The sequence below is a fragment of the Rana temporaria genome, chromosome 8, assembly GCF_905171775.1.
Source record: "Rana temporaria chromosome 8, aRanTem1.1, whole genome shotgun sequence".
Taxonomy (NCBI): domain Eukaryota; kingdom Metazoa; phylum Chordata; class Amphibia; order Anura; family Ranidae; genus Rana; species Rana temporaria.
The window spans coordinates 180300253-180324839 of NC_053496.1; the positions used below are offsets into that span (position 1 = coordinate 180300253).

Here is a 24587-nt window from a genome sequence, read left to right on the forward strand (position 1 = left end):
CAGTTCTTCTGAGCTCCACAAGGTGGTGATCGTATATCTACAAAGACAGGAAGTCTCTATGGAAGACAGGAAGTGATGTCAGCTGCCAAATAAGAAGTTCCAGGTTAGAGCCAAGGTTGGGAGGAAGTAGAGAGGAGACGTTGCTGGAACGTTACAGCAGAGGAGGTAATAAGATCTTATTTTCTATTTACACCCAGTAACCCCGTCATGTCCGTCCTCTTCCTCCGTAGTCACTGTGACGTCTTTTATCTCCAGCTGATGATGATACACACATATATAGTGTGGAAACGTTGATTAACCCCTTAAGAGTCAGAACATTTCCCCACTTAGGAGGCCGGATCATCTAGGTGGATTCAGATAGGTTTACACCAGTAGATACGCCGTCGTAACTCTGAATCTACGCCGTCACAAATTTAAGCGTATTCTGGAAACCAGATAAGCTTAAATTAGGCTAAGATACGAGCGGCGTAAGGCTCCTACGCCGTCGTATCTTAGGGTGCATATTTACGCTGGCCGCTAGGTGGCGCTTCCGTTGAGTTTGGCGTAGAATATGCAAATGACTAGATACGCCGATTCACGAACGTACGTGCGCCCGTCGCAATTAGTTACGCCGTTTACATTAGAGATACGCCGGCGTAAAGATAAAGCTGCTCCCTAGGTGGCGCATCCCATGCAAGGTATGGACGTCGGAACAGGCCTATCTTTTTAAGTCGTTTGCGTAAGTCGTACGCGAATCGGGCTTGACGTAATTTACGTTCACGTCGAAACGGCGTACTTTGGAGCAATGCACACTGGGATATGTCCACGGACGGCGCATGCGCCGTTCGTTAAAAACGTCAATCACGTCAGGTCACCAGTCATTTACATAAAACACGCCCCCCTGTTCCACATTTGAATTAGGCGTGCTTAGGCTGGCCCATTTATGCTACGCCGCAGTAAATTAGGAGGCAAGTGTTATGTGAATACAGCACTTGCCTCGTAACGTTGCGCCCACCTACGTGAATCTGGCTAATTGTCTTCATGTTGGGCTTAAATTCTAGTAATATGTTCTTGAGAGGCTGTGAGGGGGTAATATGGCTAAAGACTCCGGGGGCCTCTGAGATGATGGTGATTCTGAAGGATTCCGAGCGGTTCGTCGGGCTCCAGAGCTCTGAGGGAAGAGGAGGCTGTAGGGCTCAATAGGCTTCCAAGGTAGTGGTACGGAGGGAGGATTCTTGCTCTATGATGGTCCTCCTACCTGCAGTTTCCTTACAGGGAACGAAGGCAGCCTTCATCTTCTTCCCATGTTACTGATCAAGTAATATGTTCCAGGACACCAAGTGGAATGAAGAAAAGGAGTACTTCACACTGGGTACACACTCGTTAGAGCAGGGGGGCCTCAAACTACGGCCCGCGGGGCGGATCCGGCCCACCAGTGTGATTTACCTGGCCCGTGGACTGAAACTAGTGAGCTGGCTGTGCTGATACCGACCCCCCCCATCAGGGCAGCGCGATGAAAATGAAACTGACAAGCTTTGAGTGGAGGCAGCCAGTGATTCTTTTATTACCCTCCAAGGTAAGAACTTACCTCCCATCTATCTCACTGCTCCCACTCTGTTCTACCCTCCACCTGGCTGCTCCCACTCTGTCCTACCCTCCACCTGGCTGCTCCCACTCTGTCCTCCCCTCCACCTGGCTGCTCCCACTCTGTCCTACCCTCCACCTGGCTGCTCCCACTCTGTCCTCCCCTCCACTTGGCTGCTCCCACTCTGTCCGCCCCTCCACCTGGCTGCTCCCACTCTGTCCTCCCCTCCACCTGGCTGCTCCCACTCTGTCCTCCCCTCCACCTGGCTGCTCCCACTCTGTCCTCCCCTCCACTTGGCTGCTCCCACTCTGTCCTCCCCTCCACCTGGCTGCTCCCACTCTGTCCTCCCCTCCACCTGACTGCTCCCACTCTCTCCTCCCCTCCACCTGGCTGCTCCCACTCTGTCCGCCCCTCCACCTGGCTGCTCCCACTCTGTCCTCCCCTCCACCTGGCTGCTCCCACTCTGTCCTCCCCTCCACCTGGCTGCTCCCACTCTGTCCTCCCCTCCACCTGGCTGCTCCCACTCTGTCCTCCCCTCCACCTGGCATCTCCCACTCTGTCCGCCCCTCCACCTGGCTGCTCCCACTCTGTCCTCCCCTCCACCTGGCTGCTCCCACTCTGTCCTCCCCTCCACCTGGCTGCTCCCACTCTGTCCTCCCCTCAACCTGGCTGCTCCCACTCTGTCCTCCCCTCCACCTGGCTGCTCCCACTCTGTCCTCCCCTCCACCTGGCTGCTCCCACTATGTCCTCCCCTCCACCTGGCTGCTCCCACTCTGTCCTCCACTCGGCTGCATCCACCCTGTCCTCCACTCCACCTGGCTGTATCCACCCTGTCCTCCCCTTCATCTGGCTGCTCCCACTCTGTCCTACCCTCCGCCTGACTTCTCCTTCTCTGTCCTCTCCCTGGCCCCCTGTTTAAAAAGTTTGAGGACCCCTGCGTTAGAGGATCTGTTTGTGCAGACTCGCATAGCAGGACCGTGTTGTGGGTCTGGGGGAGCCGTCCAATACCTTCCCATGACATAGACTGTGTCAGAGCCTGGTACTGGAATTCAGAACATCAGAACACCAAACCCCCCCCCCCCGCCTCTGGCCGCATGTGCTATTGCATGCCATTGAAGTCAATGCGGAAAAAATTATTTGGGAAAACTTGCTTTGATATGCGAGTACTTTGGATTACGAGCATTCTCCTGGAACGGATTATACTCGTAATCCGAGGTTCCATTGTATTTATCGTTCCAGTTCTAAAACTAATGGAAACCAGTTCAGAAAAAAAATAAACCCAACAAAGCAAATCCAGCAGGCCAAGACGGTACTGGGACCTTGTAACAAACACTTTTTTTTTTTTTTTTTTTTTTGAAAAGCCTATGGCGTGTGAACACACCCAAAAAACTCCACCCGGTGCAGAAAAAATGTGCACACACATAAAGAGTGTTCACAAAAACGTGCAGACGGGTGCAACGTCAAGTGGTCCTCCTGTGAAGAGGGACCCAAACCCTGATCCCCCGGGGCGTTAGGCTCCAGACGGGGACTGAGGTACTGTGGTCCGAGCAACCGAAGCCGACACGGACCCAACTTCCTCGGAGGGACTGCCGAAACAGAACCCTCCCAGTACTAGGTGGGGCTCCCCCGAAGGGAGACCCCATGAGAGCAGGCGAACTAAGCCAGAAGGCCATGTCCACCCACTCCCAAGACGTTCAGGGCTGGCCCGAGGACCCGCACCCTACTAATCACACAGTGAGACAAAACGTGCACAACAAAAAAAGACAAAAAAGTGACAAACACAGGCTTAAATAAAATAAAGTGGGGGAAGGGATAGTGGAGAGGAGAGTGAAAGGAGTGGCCATTGTGGTGAAACAATGACCAGGCCCTCCGGCCAGGAATAAAAAATTCCTCCGGTCCTAGCCAAAAGGCCCGGCCCAGGAGGCAGGTGCTAAAAAAAGCGTGTATCTGGTGCAGTGACCGTGGTATCCTTCAATCAATGTGTCCCTCACACACAGTGATCTTCAGATACCCCTGGACTGCCACTCCAGGGGCACATGCACCATAGGCTTTTCGTTCCATATCCGACCCCCCGACCGACCAGTGCAGCCCTCCACCCCTGCCAGCCAACCCGGCGGATTTGCACGGTCCTGCCCCGTCATATCCCAGGGCATTACCAGCTCCTCCTACCGGATCGCTGACAGAGATAGCACTTACACCAGCCAGCCAGAAGGCCAGACTAGAACTCGGCAAAAAGACCAAGACCAAGCACAGCACCCATCCTCACCAGGAGCACCCTTCCAGATGGCTCAGTCTCAACCATGGGCCGGCCCCCAGTATTCTGTCGGGCAGCACAGCGTAGTCCCTGCTGAAACCATCCTTCCAGGTGCAATGACGTCATTGGATTGCATCCACCCTCCCCATGTAGGAGGTGCTTCAGCGCTCCGCTGACAACTGATAAGGACAGATACCACACCCAGTCCCAGCCAAAAGGCCGAGAAGCGGCAGGGAAGACAACCACGATCAGCACGGCCTAGAGTGTGCAATAGCCGTGCCTCGCCCTGGGAGAACCACCTTCATGATCATGGTGTCTCCCCTGCCAGGTAAGTATTACAAACACTAAATAGTTCAAACTGAATGTGTTCACATGAGTTCAGTGGTTCTTAAATGTACAGCATCCCTCCTATTACCCCTCCCCCCATCCTATTATTGTGTGACCAATACCATCCAAATAATTCTTACTTTTATTTTCAACAATTATCCATCTACAAGGAGACCTGTATAGATCAAATTTTGGCACCAATGAGGATGGAGGAGAACCGGAGTCCCATGACTGAGAGGATATTAAACCTCACCCTGGAGATCATCTACCTGCTGACTGGAGAGGTGAGGAGGATTCTGGGAGGTCACATGACATCACTCTTTTCTCTATTAATAAAACACAGACCTGACCGGAGAGGTGAGGAGGATTCTGCGATTTTTAACTTGATATTACTATTGGTTCTTCAATACAGAGATTTCCTGTTCTGAAGTCAGGTGATCATATGACCATCACAGTGCCTCCATGTGACCCCCTAAAACCTGAGAGACACAACATGGAGAAGATTCTAGAAGTCACCAAGAAGATTTTTTTTTTTTTTTTTTTTCTGTTGAAAAGCCTGTGGCGTGCAAAACACAGCCCAAAAACTCCACCCGGTGCAGGAAAAATGTGCACACACATAAAGAGGTGCAACAAAAAACTGTGACGGGTGCATCGTCAAGTGGTCCTCCGAAGAGGACCCAGCTCTGATCCCCCGGGGCGTTAGGCTCCTGGCAGGGAAAAGAGTAAACTGTGGTCCATACAGCCGAAGCCATATGGACCCATCTTGGTCCAAGCAGCCGAAGCCACAAGGACCCAACATCCTCAGAGGGACTGCCGGAACAGAACCCTCCTCGGTGAGGCTCCCCCGAAGGGAGACCCCATGAGAGCCGGCGAACTTAGCCAGAAGGCCGGGTCCACCAACTCCCAAGACTTTCAGAGCGGGTCCGAGGACCTGCACCCTACTCATCACACATAAAGTGCAGTGCACCAAACAAAAAAGTGACAAAACAGACAAACACGGGGAAAATAAAAAAGGAAAGTGGGGAGAAGGAAGATGGGAGAGTGAGGAAAAGTGACCAATGTGCTATACATTGGCCGGCCCTCCGGCCAGGAAACAAAAATTCCACTGGTCCTAGCCAAAAGGCCGGGCCCTAGCGGCAGGTGTCAAAAAGGTGTGTGTGGAGATCAGTGACCTGAAGGTGCCACACGGTGAGTGCCCCTCAAACACTCGTGCAATGTATGGCACCCCTGGACTGCCACTCCAGGGGCACAGTCTCCACGGGCTTTTCAACGGTCCCTAGCCCCCGGTCCGGACCGGCAGCACCCTTCCCAGCCAGGAAGGTGGGAGAAGAGGTTGGGGAGAGCCTACTGACGCAGACTCCACCCACAACCCCTATCTCTCCCACCTAATCACATTCTGGAAGTACTACCCGCTCCATCCCGGTTAAAGGAGAAGCAAGGGTTCCCTCCAGAACAACTGACTGGGGCAGTTACCACCAAATCCAGGCCAACGGCCAGGGACCCGGCCTCTTGGCTTCGACCTCATGCCTCTCTGTCCAAATCAGAAGGCTTCCACCTCCACACCAACAGGCTTAGCGTCCGCCGACTGCCATCCCTTTCCCCCTGCCACAGGGTACCGGGGACAGTCAGCTTAGCACCACCTATTGGCAACTGATAAGAACAGATACTACACTTGATCTTAGCCAAAAGGCCGAGAAGCGATCATTTATCTGCTGACCGGAGAGGTGAGGAGGATTCTGGGGGGGTCACATGACATCACTCTTATCTCTATTAATAAAACATAGATCTGACCGGAGAGGTGAGGAGGATTCTGGGAGGTCACATGACATCACTCTCATCTCTATTAATAAAACATAGACCTGACCGGAGAGGTGAGGAGTATTCTGGGAAACTAACATGATTTTCCTATTGGTTCTCCAATCCAGAGATTTCCTCTTCTGAAGTCAGGTGATCATATGACCATCACAGTGCCTCCATGTGACTCCCTAAAACCTGAGAGACACAACATGGAGAAGATTCTAGAAGTCACCAAGAAGATGATGGAGCTGCTGACAGGAGAGGTGAGCGGTGCCGGGAATTCTGGGACATTATCCAGTAACAGACAAGGGATGTGTCTGGATGGTGACTGTATCATTGTGTGTGTCAGGTTCCTATAAGCATAGTTGCCAACATTGTGGGAAAAAATAGGGGACACTTTTTTGCATGTAGGCGGAGCCTTGCTATAATTAGAGGGCACGGCATTCATTTGTAGGCGTGTCATCGCAAAATGGCTAAAAATGTGGCACACAGAGCACGCCGCGGTGAAAAATGGGCGTGGTTTATGCAAAATAATGGGTGTGGCTCGGGAGGGGGTGTGGTTAGAGTCTTAGATGAATGACGGAGGGAGGGAAGAAAGACAGAGGGAAATACAGACAAAAATACCCAGTACACCACAATAGAAATATGTGTATTTCATAAAGTTTAACAAGCAGCAGATAAAGATACTGCAAACACCTGGGGTTAGCGCTTCAATCATCCCGACACCATGGTTGTTATGGGGTCAGGGTGATTGAAGCGCATTATTTCTATTATTACTTTGTAATATCTAATGAAATCTTTCAACCCACCATAATAATGAATCAGTGGAAGCCCTGAGCATGTCACGTCGCCTGCCACCAGGTGCCTCCCCGGCAGGGTCCCTCCTTGCGCCAGGTGCCTCCCCGGCGGGGTCCCTCCTTGCGCCAGGTGCCTCCCCGGCAGGCTCCCTCCTTGCACCAGGTGCCTCCCCGGCAGGCTCCCTCCTTGCGCCAGGTGCCTCCCCGGCAGGCTCCCTCCTTGCGCCAGGTGCCTCCCCGGCAGGGTCCCTCCTTGCACCAGGTGCCTCCCCGGCAAGGTCCCTCCTTGCACCAGGCACCCCCAGCCTCAGTCCTTACATCAGTGTCCCAAGCAGAGCCATAGTTACCCCCTGTACATATTTACTACCCCCCTGCACATACCTCCCCTGTACATAGTTACTACCCCCCCTGTACATAGTTATCCCGTGTACATAGTTACTACCCCCCCCCTGTACAAATTTCCTACCCTCCTCTGTACATAACCCCCCGTACATAGTTACTACCACCCCTGTAATACCTCCGCTGTACATATTTACTAACCCCCCCTGTACATAGTTACTTCCTTCCCTCTGTACATACCTCCCATGTACATAGTTACTCCCCCCCACCTGTAAATACATACATCGATTTAACACTGGCATTTCCGCCTACGGCTCTGTAACACCGACATCCCTGCATACGGCAGCCGCAAACCAAACTTCACAAGCGGCGCCGTGTGTTCAGTGGAGATGGGAGGGGCCTCTGATTCGTGCAGCCAATCGGTTTAAGTGTACACTGAAGAGTGAAGCCGATTGGCTGCCACTCCCCTCTCCACTGAACACACGATGAAAGGCACCTTTGCGGTGGAGACGGAGGCCATTTTTGGCCAAAACATTTTCCCGGGACAAAGGCAAAATCCCAGGAAATTAATAAGGTGTCAGAATGTCACTGTCTATTTCTCCATGCAGGAGTGGAAGAATTTAGAAGGACACAAGGATCTCTACAAGAACGTCATGATGGAGAATCAGCCGCCCCTCACATCACCGGGTAAGAGGAGACTTTATTGTAAAGGAGAGAGCAGTACGGAGGCTCCACCTAGATCCCCCATCATCTGATAAACACATAGAAACAATGTATTCAGTCAGTGTGTGTGTTTCCTACAGATGGATCCAGTAATGGGAACCCACCAGAGAGATGTCCCCATCCTCTGTATTCCCGGGATTCCACACAGGAAGGTCACACCATCCCTCACCATCATCAGGTAGGTGGAATGGAACATGGAGACCTAAAAAATGATTCCAAGCTCTGACAGGACATTTTATCTCTTTTTCCATTTTACACATATATTCTATCATCTTTGGGGTTTAGGATGAGAAACTGAAAGACATCAAAGCCGAGATTAAAGAGGAAGAAGAAGAGACGTTGATGAGTGGAGCTCAGCAGTCTATGGGAGGGGGAGGTCCTCTGTATTCCCGGGTTTCCACACACGAAGATCACACCATCCCCCACCATTACAAGGTTGGTTGAACAGAACATCTGGGACATGGACTTGTGTGGATCTTTTCTATATGTGATGTCACAATATTACATTTTAAGTTTCTATCCTTCTCTTGATTTAGAGTGGAGATCCAATCGATATAGAATTTGAGGTTAAAGCAGAAGAAGAAGAGAGGTATGTGAAGGATGATCAGCAGTCTATGGAGGAGGATGGAATAACGGGGACATTTATAGAGGAGGACACTCCTACAGAGATCAGCACAGGTGGGTCATTAATAGTAAATACATTCACTACATAATTTATATTGCACTTTATGTATTCCTAACACCTTCTCTATATACTCTGTTGTGAAGTACATAATCCTGACTCATCAACTATATATACTCACTCCTGACTTCTGCTCTCTACCTCTATATGTATTCTCTTTGGTTACACCCATTTTCTACCAGCTGAACATTTTATATCTGAGTATTTGATTGGAGCACAGACTTTTACATGTTGATAATAATGTGATATCATCCTCACACTTTGCAACCTTAAACAGAAAGTGATAATGAGGGAGGAGTCAATAACCCAATGATGGTGATCTTCAAGATGAGTCTAGACTTCATCTTGGTTGTTCTCCTCCCATCCTCACTCTCTGACCTCTGGTGGGGCTCCGCCTCACTGGTATTAATGACTAAATCAGGAAGTGCAGGACTTCTTGTGTTGGGAAGATGGCAATGAGTGATAGAGGGGGAGGGGACACTCGTCCTAGAATCTCCTCATCACTGTCACTCCTATAAAGGAGAGTTCTCATTGGTTAATAACCCAAAATTAATCTGCGCAGTCACCCAAATAACCAAACTGGGTTCCACCCCACCTACCTAATGATACAAATGGGATAGGTCAGGAAAGAAATGAACTGGTAGGAGATCAGAGGACCCATTTACTATTTACCTTGAGGGGGGAATTGTAAGAACCTCAGAGACAAAGCTGCCTGATGTGGGCGGAGTCCTGGTTTAGAGGAACCAATCAGCTCATGTCTAGTAATAATCTTTGTATTTCTATTTTAGTAGATGGACGGGAGATGAGGAAAACCTCAGAGGATTGTCTCACTTTGTCTCCAGACTGTAAAGTAGAAGATGAGGACATCACACAGTATAGTCCAGGAGAAAACCCCACTACCTCAAATGTCCATCCGGCATCACACAGTGTAGATGGACCATCGTATTCCTCTTATCCTGAGGAACCTCAGACTGTGCGGGACGGTGCCGAACCATCATATTCTTCTTATCCTGAGGAACCTCAGACTGTGAGGGACGGTGCCGGACCATCGTATTCCTCTTATCCTGAGGAACCTCAGACTGTGCGGGACGGTGCCGGACCATCATATTCCTCTTATCCTGAGGAACTTCAGACTGTGCGGGACGGTGCCGGACCATCATATTCCTCTTATCCTGAGGAACCTCAGACTGTGCGGGACGGTGCCGTCCTTCCAACAGATAAGAGGTTTTCCTGTACTGAGTGTGGGAAGTGTTTTCGTTTGAACTCTCATCTTAATGTGCATAAAAGAACCCACACAGGTGAGAAACCGTATTCCTGTCCTGAGTGCGGGAAATGTTTTGCACATCAATCAGTTCTTGTCAATCATCAGAGGTCACACAGGGGAGAAAGGCCGTATTCCTGTTCTGAGTGCGGGAAATGCTTTGTACAAAACTCAACTCTTGTCACACATCAAAGGTCTCACACGGGGGAAAGGCCGTATTCCTGTTCTGAGTGCGGTAAATGCTTTAGACGAAAGTCAACTCTTGTCAAACATCAAATCTCTCACACCGGAGTGAAGCCGTATTCATGTTCTGACTGCGGAAAATGTTTTGTGGAAAAATCGCATCTTATTACACATCAAAAGTCTCACACAGGGGAAAATCCGTATTCCTGTCCTGAGTGTGGGAAATGTTTTCTAGAAAAGTCCTCTCTTCACAAACATCGGAGATCGCACCAAGAGGAGAAGCTGCATTCCTGCCCTGAGTGCGGGAAATGTTTTGTAAATAAATCACGTCTTGTCATACATCAAAATTCTCACACGGGGGAGAAGCCTTTTTGCTGTTCAGAGTGCGGGAAATGTTTTTTGGATAAATCCACTCTTAATTATCATCAGAGACTGCACACGGGTGAGAAACTCTATTCCTGTTCTGAGTGCGGGAAAGGTTTTGTAAAAAAATCAGTACTTGTCGCACATCAGAGGTCTCACACAGGGGAGAAGCCTTTTTGCTGTTCAGAGTGCGGGAAATGTTTTTCAGAGAAGTCCACTCTTCACAAACATCAGAGATCTCACACGGGGGAGAAGCCGTATTCGTGCGCTGAGTGCGGAAAATGTTTTGTAAATAAATCTAATTTTGTCACGCATCAATATTCTCACACGGGGGAGAAGCCCTTTTGCTGTTCAGAGTGTGGGAAATGTTTTTCAGAGAAGTGCTCTCTTAAGTGTCATCAGAGAATGCATATGGGTGAGAAGCTATTTTCCTGTTCTGTGTGCGGGAAATGTTTTGTAAAAGAAGCAATACTTGTCGCACATCAAAGGTCTCACACGGGGGAGAAGCCATTTTCCTGTCCTGAGTGCGGGGAAAGTTTTTCAGCTAAGTCCAGTCTTTCCAATCATCGAAACTCTCACACGAGGGAGAAGCCATATTCCTGTCCTGAGTGTGGGAAATGTTTTTCAGCTAAGTCCAGTCTTTCCAATCATCTGAGATCTCACACGAGGGAGAAGCCACTTCCCTGTCCTGAGTGAGGGAATTGTTCCTGTCTTCCTGTACATCAGGGGTCCCACACAACCCTCGAGGTGTATTAGTGAGTGCGGGAAATGTCTTGTATATGAATGTTGCTGGACATGTGGGGAAGAAGCACACCCTGATATACACCTCAGATATACTCCATGGCTGATCTTCATCATGTAAGAAACAGTTGATAAGGAGATCGGAGATCACCAAAGACATGGATGAAGTGTTGTACCGTGTCGGCCATTGATAGCAGGAGAAAAATAAAAATGGAGTCATTACCTCTCATTGGCTGAGTACATTTTGGGGTGGAAACCTTCGCAGACGATTGGAGGATTATTTTTGGAAGATTAATTGAATAAATAAAACAATGATATGAGATTATCTATAAAGGTACAGTGTAAAGCCTCGCACACGCGATCGGATTTTCTGACAACAAAGGTGTGATGGAAGGGTTTTGTCAAATAATCCGACCGATTGTACCGTACGCTCCATCGGACAATTGTTGTCGGAATTTCTGACAACAAATGTTTTATAGCATGCTTTCAAATTTTACGACAACAAATGTGTCTTGTCGGATTATTCGATCCGTCGGAAAGTACAAACACACATGCTCTGAACCGATGCTAACCATAAGACAACATTAGCAGAAGTTGCCCAAAGGGTGGCGCTAAAGAGCTGAAAAACCACATAGTTTTGTGTATGTTGGCTAAAAAAGTTCTGCCGTCTGTATGCATAAAAGTTCATGGCCAACGCCCTGTGCACAAAATTCTACGGATTTGCCCGATGGAAATCCGATTTGTGTGTACGAGGCTTAACACTTGGTGTTGTATTGGGTTTGGTGTATTTTAGTCGGGGAGCAGTGAGTGCCGCAGTCACATATCGGGATTTATTACTTTATAGGTTTGGCAGGAAGCGCAGTTTCTTCCCATTGTTCTAACAAGTGATTTTCCTGACCAATCGGATTTCTACCTTTTATTACTTCCTGATTTTCTGTCTGTAATCTTCTTCAAATTATAATAAAAAATGTATTAAAAAAATATTGTGTGTCGGTGCAATGATGACAATCTTCCTGGGGCACAGGTTCTGTCAGCTCTGCAGGGGCAGGCTCAGAGGTGGTTGATGCCACACCAGTTTCAGCCAGGAATGGTGGTTTGCGACAATGGCACTAACCTAATTCTCGACAGGGACACCTGACCCATGTGCCCTATTTTGCTCATGTCCTTAACTTGGTGGTGCAGCGGTTCTTGGGCAGGTGCCTAGGCTTACAGGATCTCCTGAGGCAGGCCAGGAAAGTCTGTGTGCATTTCCGCCAGTCATATAATGCCAGTGCTTGGCTGGCAGACCTCAAAAAGGAATTTAACCTGCCCAAGAACCGCCTAATCTGTGACAATGCCCACCAGGTGGAACTCTACGTTGGCCATGCTGCAGCGGCTGCACTCACAGCAGAGGGCCATCAATGAGTACCTGTGCGACTATGGCACCAGGACAGGCTCAGGGGAGCTCGTTTTTTTTTTTTTTTTCGCCACGCCAGTGGGTCGTGATCAGGGATGCATGCACTGTCCTGTCAAAAAGTCCTACTCACAAGGAGAGCTTTGAAAGCGGCTTATCAGACCGGTCTCTTGGTTCCTGCCAACAAGACCTGATGATGCTGAGGATCCAATGGTACCCCAACTGCGGAATGGCTAACGTTTCTGGGGCGCACCTGCGCCGTTGGGGTACCATTGGATCTTCGGCATCATCAGGTCTTGTTGGCAGGAACCAAGAGACTGGTCTGGTTGTCTGATAAGCTGCTTTCAAAGCTCTCCTTGTGAGTAGGACTTTTTGCTTTTATTTATTCAATAAAACTTTTTATGGTAATGCAGTAGGTCGGTGCGCCCTCCCTTTTTTTTTTTCTCTTTTTCTTAGTTATATGAAAGCCCATGGTTCTGAGGAGGTCTGCAAGACTCTAGACCTTGCCCTAGGATTGGCTACATCACCCTTTGGCGAAAACACCAGAGCACAGGAGATTTTTGTATTGCACTGTTATGTCACCATTTGAGGAGGCCACGAGGATGGTGAGAAGTGACGGTGCATGCATCAGTGATACTGTCCCTCTTGTCCACCTGTTGGAGCACACACTGCGTGGAATAATAATTGACAGGGCACTTGAGGCAGAACAGAGGGAGGAAGAGGAGGACATCCTTACCTCTCAAGACCCCCTTTATCCAGATAGTGTTATTGCGGGCCCATCGATCACACAGGAAGAGGAGGATTGTGTCAGCATGGTGGTGGAGCCTAGCACTCAGCATCAGCAGAAGTCTTTAAGGGATCATTTACAGTCCCCAGAAACCCATGGACTTGTACGTGGCTGCGGATCATGTCTTCCTTAGTGACCCAGAGGACTCCGGACCGAATGCCTCAGCAAACCTACGCTGCATGGCCTCCCTGATCCTGCAAAGCCGGCGAAAGGATCCTCGGACTTGTGGTATCAAGGAGAGGGATTACTGGCTGGCAACCCTCCTTGAGCCACGTTACAAGGGTAAGGTTGTGGAACTTATCCAGACGTCGCAGAGGATGAAACATCTTCGGGAAGCCTTGCAGAAAGGTCTGTGCAACGCATTTCCAGAGCCTGGGAGGTTACAAATTCCTGATCCTGGACAACGTGTTGCTGAGGCTTCGGTTAGTCACAGAGGGAGCGGTGGAGAAGGTGGCCATCTGACCGATGCGTTTAGACAATTTTTTAGTCCGCAGCCCCAAGGTATGATCGGTTCCAGCAACCATCGCCAGTGTCTGATTAACATGGTGAAGGAATACCTAGGGGTAAGATCAGACTTGGACACCTTCCCCACTGAAAATCCTCTGGCTTACTGGGCCTTGAGGTTGGATGACTGGCCAGAGCTTGCACAGTACGCAATTGAGCTACTGGCCTGTCCTGCATCCAGCGTTCTTTCGGAATGCACATTCAGTGCTGCTAGAGGCTTCGTAACCGATCAGAGGGTGCTCCTGTCCACCGACACAGTGCAGTCATCAGGAGCTTATCATATGTAGCATAGGGTGACCAGACATCCCTGATTTCCAGGGACAGTCCCTGGATTGAGGACACTGTCCCAGAACCAAGTTTGTCCCCAGATTGGATTTGAACAGGAGCAGGGAAATTTCACTTGATAGGCTGTGAGGCGGGCAGCGGCGACGGGCAGAGAGTCGCTGATTGCCGGCATTACTAGTAAAAAATAAAATATGTCCCCGGATTTCATTTAAAAAATCTGGTCACCTTAATGTAGCACCCTCTAGTGTACAGTTTAGTTAGGAAAATTTGGCTGATTCACAGTAGCATATGTAAGTCTGGGTAATTGTTGTGGGTTCAGTTTAAGTTCAGGATTGAAGGCTCTGTAGGTGAGGCCTCTATCACCTCCCCCTGATTCTGGAGGTTCATGGAAACTTCTAGAAGCTAGTGGGCTGAGGTACAGAGGCAGGGATCTGAATATTTAAGGGATTTTGACAAACCCCAGGCAGAGGGGCATAGCAGGGTGGTAATATGGGCCTATAAATATTGAAGATCCTGGCCAGCAGGGGTTGTCGGCTGGGAGATGGAGTTCTGAGCTGAGAATCGTGGGGCCTGAGAGGAGACCCCGGGGGTGGGGGGCTCTGCTTCCAGGCTGGAGCTGATGAAGGAAGGAGAGGAAGCTTAAGCCTCACCCAGAAGATGCCTTGTCTAGCATGGGAAAACCTGTACAGCAGGAGGCCTGGACAGCCATCTTACCTCTACTTATTACCCCCAGGACCATAAGGGTAAAGGCTGTCAGATGCACTGTCACAGCTAACCTAAATTGCTCACTCTTGGATACCTTTCAAGGCAGCCTGGTGGAAGGTATTTTCTGCAGAGTTGGGACTTTCTGAGTTTCACCAAGTGGGACATAGAGCTCCTGAAGAAGAGGAAATTTGCTGTTGATCCATTAGATACTGTCATTATTCCGGAGGGAGTACAGTCCAGGACCTGCATTTCTTGTTGTGCATAGTGAAGAAGTTTGTCCTCAGAATAATCGAACCAAATTCAAATCGGGCATCCCATAATCCTTCATCCCTATCCAGATCGATTTCCCACAATAAAAACAAACTGTGCAGGAATAGGGGGACCCAAAATTCAGCAGCCCTCTAGTGGTTAGCACTACACATATACACCCCAGTGTACAGAGTGCAATGGTCAGGGGTGTGTCATATACAGCCCAAGGTACAGTGTGTAATGTGGTCAACGGCATCATATACAGCCCCTTTTCTTAACCATGCCGTCCACATGTCATCAACATTGGGGGGTGCCTTGCTAGGGTCCAACCCCCTAGAGCAGGGGTGTCCAAACTTTTTTCAAAGAGGGCCAGATTTGATTAAGTGAACAGGCGTGAGGGCCGACTATTCCGCCTGACATTCTTTGAACCATTAAAATTCTGTCTAAGTGTGTTCGTCTGAGCACTAATACACGGCCCAACAAGAATTATCTTGCCTTTGTGGCTGTGTGTGAAGAGATGAGCTTGGGCGTGTTATTTGGATAAACTGTATATATTTTATTTGTGGCCCCAACGAATCCCAGAGCGCTGCTTAGGACTAAGGATGAGCTTGGGCGTGTTATTTGGATATACTGTATTTATCGGCGTATAACCGGCACAGGCTTACCATTGCCATGAATGCAGCCTCACCATTGCAGCCTCACCATTGCCATGAATGCAGCCTTACAATTGCCATGAATGCAGCCTTACCATTGCAACCTCACCTTTGCAACCAATGCAGCCTCACATGTGTCATAAATGCAGCCTTACTATTGACATCAGTGCAGCCTGAACGATGCCCATCTGCAGCCTCGGAGGGCAGAGGGAGGGGGCGGGACGAGTGCCAACAGATTACAAACAGGAGAATGTCTTGTTTACCCTGTGGCCTCTTTAATACAAAGTCCTGCCTCCTATGATAGACAGAACAGTCGTCCAATGGCATCCCAGGAGACGGGACTTCCAATAGAGTTGCTGCTGAGTAAACAGAAGATTATCTTCATGTAATCTGATGGCGCTCGTTCTGCCCCCTCCCTGTCCCCTCCAAGGCAGCGCCAATAAATACAGTATATATCTTTTGTGGCCCTGGGGGCCACAAACAATATATATATATCCAAATTCCCAGGGGGGCCATATTAAATCAACAGGGGGGCCGCATTTGGCCCCCAGGCCTGACTTTGGACATGCCTGCCCTAGAGCAATACCCCCTGTCCATGTTTATGTGGACAAAGGCCTTTTTTATGCAACCATGGCTGATGGTCACAGGGGGTTGTGAGTGGGGGGGACTTTTTGGAACCTGGAAGTCCCTATTGATAACAAGGAGGTCCCTAGATATAACCCCCCCTTCATGAATAAACAAGGTGGTGATCTCAATTCTACCCAGATAGGACGTCTCTCCATAGAAGACAGGAAGTGATGTCAGGTAGAGACAGGAAATGATGTCAATTGCAGACAGGAAGTTACGGGTGAGAGGTGAGTCGGGAGGAAGTAGAGAGGAGACATTGCTGGAACTTTACGTCAGAGGAGGTAATAAGATATTATTTTCTATTTACACCCAGTAACCCCTCCCGTCATGTCCGTCCTCTTCCTCCATAGTCACTGTGACGTCTTTTATCTCCAGCAGATGATGATACACACATATATAGTGTGGAAATGTAGATTAACCCCTTCAGGGTCAGAACATTCTGGAACTCATGGGATTAGAGATTTATGTTTGCCTTAAATGTTAGTAATATGTTCCTGAGAGGCTGTGGAGGGTAATAGGGCTAAAGACTCTGGGGGCCTCTGAGATGATGGTGATTCTGAAGGACTTCGTGGGGCTAGTCAGGCTTTAGGGTTCTGAGGGAAGAGAAGGCTGTAGGGCTCAGGAGGCCTCCAAGGTAGGTATTTTTTAAAACCTTACAAAACTCCTGCCAAGAAATGAAGGCAGCCTTCACCCTATTCCCATGTTATTACTAGCAAGTAATATGTTCCAGGACACCAAGTGAAATGAAGAAGTCCTTTACCCTGGGTACACACTCGTTGTTAGAGGATCTGTGTGTGCAGACTCACTTCGCAGGCCCGTGTTGTGGATCTGAGGGAGCCGTCCAATACCTTCCATGACATAGACTGTGTCAGAGCCTGGTACTGGAATTCAGAACACCAGGAACCCACCGCCACTCTGTACAAGGTCCTGTATACTACAGTATACTTGGCAACTAAGAGAACAAACCTCTTACCCCTGCTGTTGTCCTCCTACCCACACTTGGCTGCCATTGAAGGGATGTGAACAGAATCCCCCCCCAAGCCCTCTACTTCACCAACAGCATCCTCCTGCTATCCAATCCGTTCTCTTACTGCAGAGAGTGACAGTGACATAACACCTATCATTATACAGGATGCTGGAGATTGGAGCCTTGCAGTCGGAGTTCTGCCAATTATGCAGATTAGCCCAGAACTCTGGCCAAAACTCAGCAAGTTCCCTTCCTGGACATCATGATGACCCTACATTGACCTCACAGCACTGCCTCAGAGAAAATAAAGAAGACGGGAGAAGAATCGTATTTATCGTTCCTTATCTGCAGATCTAGAACTAATCAAAACCAGTTCAGAAACTAAACCAACCCAACAGAGAAAAGAGAATTTCTGATCCGGAGGGCCAAGAGGGTCCCTGGAGATGGAAAATGTATATAATTCAAACTAAATATGTTCATATGGGGGCAGTCATTCTTAAATGTACACCAACCCTCCTATTACCCCCCCCCCCCCCCCATCTTATTATTGTGTGACCAATACCATCCAAATAATTCTTACGTTCATTTCCCAAAGTTACCAGTCTATAAGAAGACCTGTGTAGATCAAATGACGTCACGAATAATGATGAAGGAGGACCAGAGTCACATGACTGAGAAGATCCTAAGCCTTACCCTGGAGATCATCTACCTGCTGACCGGAGAGGTGAGGAGGATTCTGGGAGGTCACATGACATCACTCTTATCACTATTAAAGCGGTCCTCCACCCTAAAGTGGAGTCCCGCTGATCGGAACCCTCCCCCCCTCCGGTGTCACTTTTGACACCTTTCAGGGGGGAGGGGGGTGCAGACACCTGTCTAAAGACAGGTATTTGCACCCACTTCCGGCCACACGATACGGGCGAAAGACGGGCATTCCGTCACATCCCGTCTGTCGCCCGTTGTGTGCTGGGAACACTCGGCTCCCAGCACACAGCGTGTGAGCCAATCGGCGGGCGCAGCGCGACTCGCGCATGCGCCGTAGGGAACCGGGCAGTGAAGCCGCAGCGCTTCACTTCCTGGTTCCCTCAGCGTGGATGGCGGGGGGAGCAGCAGAGTGACGAGCGATCGCTCGTGCTCTGCTGCGATCGGCGCTGGACTCCAGGACAGGTAAGTGTCCTATTATTAAAAGTCAGCAGCTGCAGTATTTGTAGCTGCTGACTTTTAATATTTTGTTCCCATGGCACATCCGCTTTAATAAAACACAGACCTGACCGGAGAGGTGAGGAGGATTCTGGGAGGTCACATAACATCACTCTTCTTAGGCCCCTTTCAGACGGATGACGGTTTTGCCGCAATTAAAAGCATGTACTTTTTCAGTGAAATTTAAGGCTCTGGGCACTGCGATTAGCTGCATTTGTACATTGCGATTACTTGCGGTTACATGCGGCCGCGTTTAGCTGCGGTAGTCATTTCCATAGCAACCCTTTTTATTTTATTTTTATTATGATGTGCTTCCTGTTGTTCTTTTTTTTTTTTCTCACGCTGCTATCCGCAGTTGACACAAAAGATTGCGATTACCTGCGGTTAAGTGCATATAGCTGCGCTAAATCGCACCTGGACGCATTCAAATCTATTTTTTTATAATCGAACCAAACCGCATGCACCGAAATCGCAGCTAAACGTTGTGTGTGAATGGGGCCATAGGAAAGCATTGTGTGCTTTTAGCTGCGGTAGAAAACTAGAAAATCGGCAGCTAAAAGCACCATTCTATACGTCCGTGTGAAAGGGGCCTTATCTCTTTTAATAAACCACAGACCTGACCGTAGAGGTGAGGAGGATTCTGGGAGGTCACATGACATCACTCTTATCTCTATTAATAATACACAGACCTGACCGGAGAGGTGAGGAGGATTCTGGGAGGTCACATGACATCACTCTTATCTCTATTAATAATGCACAGACCTGACCGGAGAGGTGAGGAGGATTCTAATTTGATATTCTTATTGGTTTCTCAATATAGAGTATTCCTTTTCTAAAGTCAGTTGATCATATGACCATCACAGTGCCTCCATATGACTCCCTGAAACCTGAGAGACTCAACATTCACAAGATTGTAGAAGTCACCAAGAAGATGATGGAGCTGCTGACAGGAGAGGTGAGCGGTACCGGGAATTCTGGGACATTATCCAGTATCAGACAAGGGATGTGTCTGGATGGTGACACCATCATGGAGAATGGATCCAGTAATGGGAACCCACCAGAGAGATGTCCTCATCCTTTGTATACCCGGGATTCCACACAGGAAGGTCACACCATCCCCCACCATCATCAGGTAGGTGGGACTTAGCAACTAGAACGGAATTCTAAGCTTTAAGAGGACATTCTTACAGAGATACTGTAATCTCTTGTTCCATTTTACACATATATTCTATCATCTTTGGGGTTTAGGATGAGGAACTGAAAGACATCAAAGCTGAGATTAAAGAGGAAGAAGAAGAGATGTTGATAAGTGGAGCTCAGCAATCTATGGGAGGGGGAGGTCCTCTGTATTCCCGGGATTCCACACAGGAAGATCGCACCATCCCCCACCATTACAAGGTTGGTTGAACAGAACATCTGGGACATGGACTTGTGAGATGATGTGTGGATCTTTTCTATATGTGATGTCACAATATAAAAGTTCATTCTCTTGGTTTAGGGTGAAGATCTGATAGATATAAAAGTTGAGGTTAAAGCAGAAGAAGAAGAGATGTATGTGAGGGATGATCAGCAGTCTATGGAGGAGGATGGAATAACGGGGACATTTATAGAGGAGGACACTCCTACAGAGATCAGCACAGGTGGGTCATTAATAGTAAATACATTCACTACATAATTTATATTGTTCTTTACGTAGTCCTAACACCTTCTCTATATACTCTATGTTGTAAAGTTCATAATCCTGACCTATCAACTATAAACTCTGTTTTGTACATTACATTCTCCTGACCCATGCGCTCTACTCTGTTGTATATTACAAACTCCTGACCCCTGTTTTATATACTGTATGTTGTACATTACATACTCCTGATTCCTTCTTTATATACTGTATGCTGTAAATTACATATTCCTGACCCCTGCGCTATATACTCTGTGTCAGAGATCACTAAATGGCGGGCCATGTCACTCTCCAACTCAGATCGCTGAGGTCCCGCTATTTTGGAGCCTTCCTTTCCCCCCTGTCGCTCTGTAATTCTAACAGAGCCGGCAGTGGGAGGCGGGACAGTTCTGGATGGAGGGTGGAGCTGCCCAAGGTTAAAAAACAGGTGATTGGCTGTTAGGATGAAGGGCGGTCCTAGCAGCCAATCACTATCTTGCAACTCCCGCCTCCTGTGGGGGCTGGCTGAGGACTGGAATGTGGGGGGGCTGCTGAGGATTGAAGTGATGTGGGGGGTGGCTGAGGACTGGAATGTGGGGGGGCTGAGGAATGGAATGTGGCTGAGGACTGTATTTTGGTGGGGGGGCTGCTGAGGATTGAAGTGATGTGGGGGAAGGCTGAGGACATCAAAATGGGGGGAGCTGAGGGCTGGAATGTGGGGGTGCTAAAGACTGGAATGTAGGGGAGCTGAAGACTGGAATGTGGGGGGGGGGGTGTGAGGACTGGAATGTGGGGGGCTGGGCTGAGGATTGGAATATGGAGAAGCTGAGGACTGAAATGTGGTGGAGCTGAAGGCTGTAATGTGGGAGGGGGGCTGAGCACTGGAATGTCTGGGGGGGGGGGCGCGGAGGACTGGAATGTCAGGGGGGTGGAGGACTGGAATGTCGGGGGGGGGGGGGGGGCTGAGGACTGGAATGTGGGGGGAGCTGAGGACTGCAATGTGAGGGGGCTGAGGACTGGAATGTGGGGTGGGGGGCTAAGGACTGTAATTTGGGGTAGCTGAGGAATGAAATGTGTGGGGGGGGGGGGGGGGCTGAGGACTGGAATGTGGGGGGGGGGGGGGCGAGAACTGGAATGTGGGGAAGTTGAGGACTGGAATGTTGGGGGCTGAGAACTGGAATGTAGGGGAGCTGAGGGCTAGAATGTGGGGGGGGGCTGAGGACTGGAATGTGGGGGGCCTGAGGACTGGAATGTGGGGGAGCTGAGGACTGGAATGTTGTGGAGCTGAAGGCTGGAATGGGGGGGGCTGAGGACTGGAATGTGGGGGGGGGGCTGAGGACTGGAATGTGGGGGAGCCGAGGACTGGAATGTGGGGGGGGGGGGCTAAGGACTGGAATGTGGAGAGACTAAGGCCTTGTACACACGATCAGTCCAATCCGATGAAAACGGACTGAAGGACCGCGTTGGACTCGATCGGTTTTTGAACTGATGGTGTGTAGGCACATCAGACCGTCAGCCTTCGGACCATCAGAGCGTCAGCCTTCGGACCGTTCTTATCGGATGGACTGATCGTGTGTACAGGGCCTAAGGACAGTAATGTGGGGAGATGATGTAAATAGGGGCAGAGGACAGTACTGTTAATGGGGGTTGATGTTAAGGAAGTGTGAGAACATTGCTGTGAAAAGGGTGGAGGGGGGTGATGTAAAGGGGGAGCTGAGGACACTCATCAAGAGGGGATCTTGATGTGAAGGGGAGGGGACTGCGATGTGCACTGGGGACTGAGGAAGCTGATACATGAATGAGTTAAGATCTGCCTTAGGTGCACACGTCGTGTGTCGATCAGCCCTTTTTAATGCACTGCCCACAAGAAACACGGAGAAAGAAATCCTTGACCTTTTTTCAAAATTGCGCTGCACCAAGCCGCATGGTGCTGCAGGACGTGAAAATGTGTGACAGGGAACCAACATGATATTAAGACCTCTGCTAGAAGAAAATCTTACTGACTGGACCTCTGTGAATTGTAATTGAATACCCCTGCTCTATATTGTACATTACATACTCCTGACCCCTGCACTATATACTCTATATTGTACATCACATACCCCTGACCCCTGCACTATATACTCAGCTTCCCAGGAGACACTGTGTTCCGCCTATCACGGATGGCCTCGAGACTGACGACGAGAGGGCATCCGTGATGGGCAGAACACTGAACAGAGGTGGGAAGCTGAGTGTTCCGCCTGTCACGGAACAGCACAAGGAGGAGGCGCGGCTTTTGAAAAATGGACAGCCGCGGTCTGCATGTTAGGTTACCGGCGTATAAGACGACCCCCGACTTTTAAGAACAATTTCATGGGTTAAAAAGTCGTCTTATATGCCGGAAAATACGGTATGTATTCTCTTTTCTTACACCCATTTGTTTACCAGCTGGACATTTTATATCTGATGATTTGATTGGAGCACAGACTTTTACATGTTGATAATTATGTGATAACATCCTCCAACTTTTGAACCCTAAACAGATAATGAGGGAGGAGTCAATGGTGGTGGTCTTTAGGATCAGTCCAGCCTTCATCTTGTTTGTTCTCATCCCCATCCTCACTCTACCCAAAAATCTAGGAAAGAAATGATCTGGTAGGCGATCAGAGGAGCCATATACTAGTTACCTTGAGGGGGGAATTGTAAGATCCTCAGAGACAAAGCTGCCTGATGTGGGCAGAGTCCTGGTTTAGGGGAACCAATCAGCTGATGTCTAGTAATAATCTTTGTATTTCTATTTTAGTAGATGGACGGGAGATGAGGAAAACCTCAGAGGATTGTCTCACTTTGTCTCCAGACTGTAAAGTAGAAGATGAGGACATCACACAGTATAGTCCAGGAGAAAACCTGACTACCTCAAATGTCCATCCGACACCACACAGTGTAGATGGACCATCGTATTCCTCTTATCCTGAGGAACCTCAGACTGTGCGGGACGGTGCCGGACCATCGTATTCCTCTTATCCTGAGGAACCTCAAACTGTGCGGGACGGTGCCGGACCATCGTATTCCTCTTATCCTGAGGAACCTCAGACTGTGCGGGACGGTGCCGGACCATCGTATTCCTCTTATTCTGAGGAACCTCAGACTGTGCGGGACGGTGCCGGACCATCGTATTCCTCTTATCCTGAGGAACCTCAGACTGTGCGGGACGGTGCCGGACCATCGTATTCCTCTTATCCTGAGGAACCTCAGACTGTGCGGGATGGTCCCATCCTTCCAACCGATAAGAGGTTTTCCTGTACTGAGTGCGGGAAGTGTTTCTATTATAAATCTCACCTTGATATACATAAAAGATCTCACACAGGTGAGAAGCCATATTCCTGCCCTGAGTGCGGGAAATGTTTTTCCAAGAAATCGCATCTCAACAGTCATCAGAGATTGCACACAGGAGAGAATCTGTATTCATGTTCTGAGTGCGGGAAATGTTTTGTACACAAATCATATCTTGTTACGCATCAAAGGTCTCACACGGGGGAAAAGCCGTATTCCTGCCCTGAGTGTGGGAAATCCTTTTACAGGAAATCCCATCTCGACAGCCATCAGAGATTGCACACAGGTGAGAAGCCATATTCATGCCCTGAGTGCGGGAAATTTTTTGTAGATAAATTACGTCTTGTCAATCATCAGATGTCTCACACGGGGGAAGGGCTGTATTTCTGTTCTGAGTGCAATAAATGTTTTGCACATAAATCAGCTCTTGTCACACATCAGCGATCTCACACAGGTGAGAAGCCGTATTCCTGTCCTGAGTGCAGGAAATGCTTTGGACAAAAATCACATCTTGTCACACATCAAACCCATCACACGGGGGAAAAACCGTATTTTTGTCCTGAGTGCGGGAAATGTTTTTCCAAGAAAGCCAATCTTGACAGCCATCAGATATCACACAAAGGAGAGAAGCCGTATTCCTGTCCTGAGTGCGGGAAATGTTTTACCAGAAAGTCATATCTTTCGATACATCAGAGATCTCACACAGGGGAAAAGCCGTATCCCTGTCCTGTGTGTGGGAAATGCTTTGGACAAAAATCACATCTTGTCAAACATCAAAAGTCTCACACGGGGGAGAAGCCGTATTCCTGTCCTGAGTGAGGGAATTGTTCCTCACTGAAGTCCTGACTTCCTGTACATCAGGGGTCCCACACAACCCTCGAGGTGTATTAGTGAGTGCGGGAAATGTCTTGTATAGGAATGTTGCTGGACATGTGGGGAAGAAGCACACCCTAATATACACCTCAGATATACTCCATGGCTGATCTTCATCATGTAAGAAACAGTTGATAAGGAGATCAGAGATCACCAAAGATATGGATGAAGTGTTGTACCGTGTCGGCCATTGATAGCAGGAGAAAAATAAAAATGGAGTCCTTACCTCTCATTGGCTGAGTACATTTCGGGGTGGAAACCTTCGCAGACGATTGGAGGATTATTTTTGGAAGATTAGGGGAATAAATAAAACAATGATATGAGATGATATATAAAGGTCAGTG

At 48.9% G+C, this 24587-nt stretch overlaps 2 protein-coding genes, 1 non-coding gene and 1 pseudogene across 3 annotated transcripts; 2 read left to right on the forward strand and 2 right to left on the reverse strand.

Annotated features, from left to right (window-relative positions):
* Positions 1-3995: 3995 nt before the first annotated feature.
* On the reverse strand, positions 3996-4154 carry LOC120912477. The gene has a single exon (XR_005743078.1). It is a non-coding gene; the product is annotated as a U1 spliceosomal RNA (small nuclear RNA).
* Positions 4155-5716: 1562 nt separating this feature from the next.
* On the reverse strand, positions 5717-5847 carry LOC120912508 (annotated as a pseudogene).
* A 2948-nt stretch (positions 5848-8795) lies between these two features.
* LOC120910563 (zinc finger protein 84-like) lies at positions 8796-24242 on the forward strand. Its single transcript, XM_040322320.1, has 3 exons — positions 8796-8831; positions 9724-10987; positions 24191-24242. Exons 1-2 carry the CDS (start codon positions 8796-8798, stop codon positions 10984-10986), a joined length of 1299 nt encoding a protein of 432 aa, XP_040178254.1. The 3' UTR covers position 10987; positions 24191-24242.
* Positions 23287-24225, forward strand: LOC120910190 (gastrula zinc finger protein XlCGF17.1-like; the record flags this gene model as incomplete). Its single annotated transcript, XM_040322075.1, has 1 exon — positions 23287-24225. A coding segment is annotated over one exon (903 nt), but the record flags the coding sequence as incomplete, so codon positions are not given.
* Positions 24243-24587: the final 345 nt, after the last annotated feature.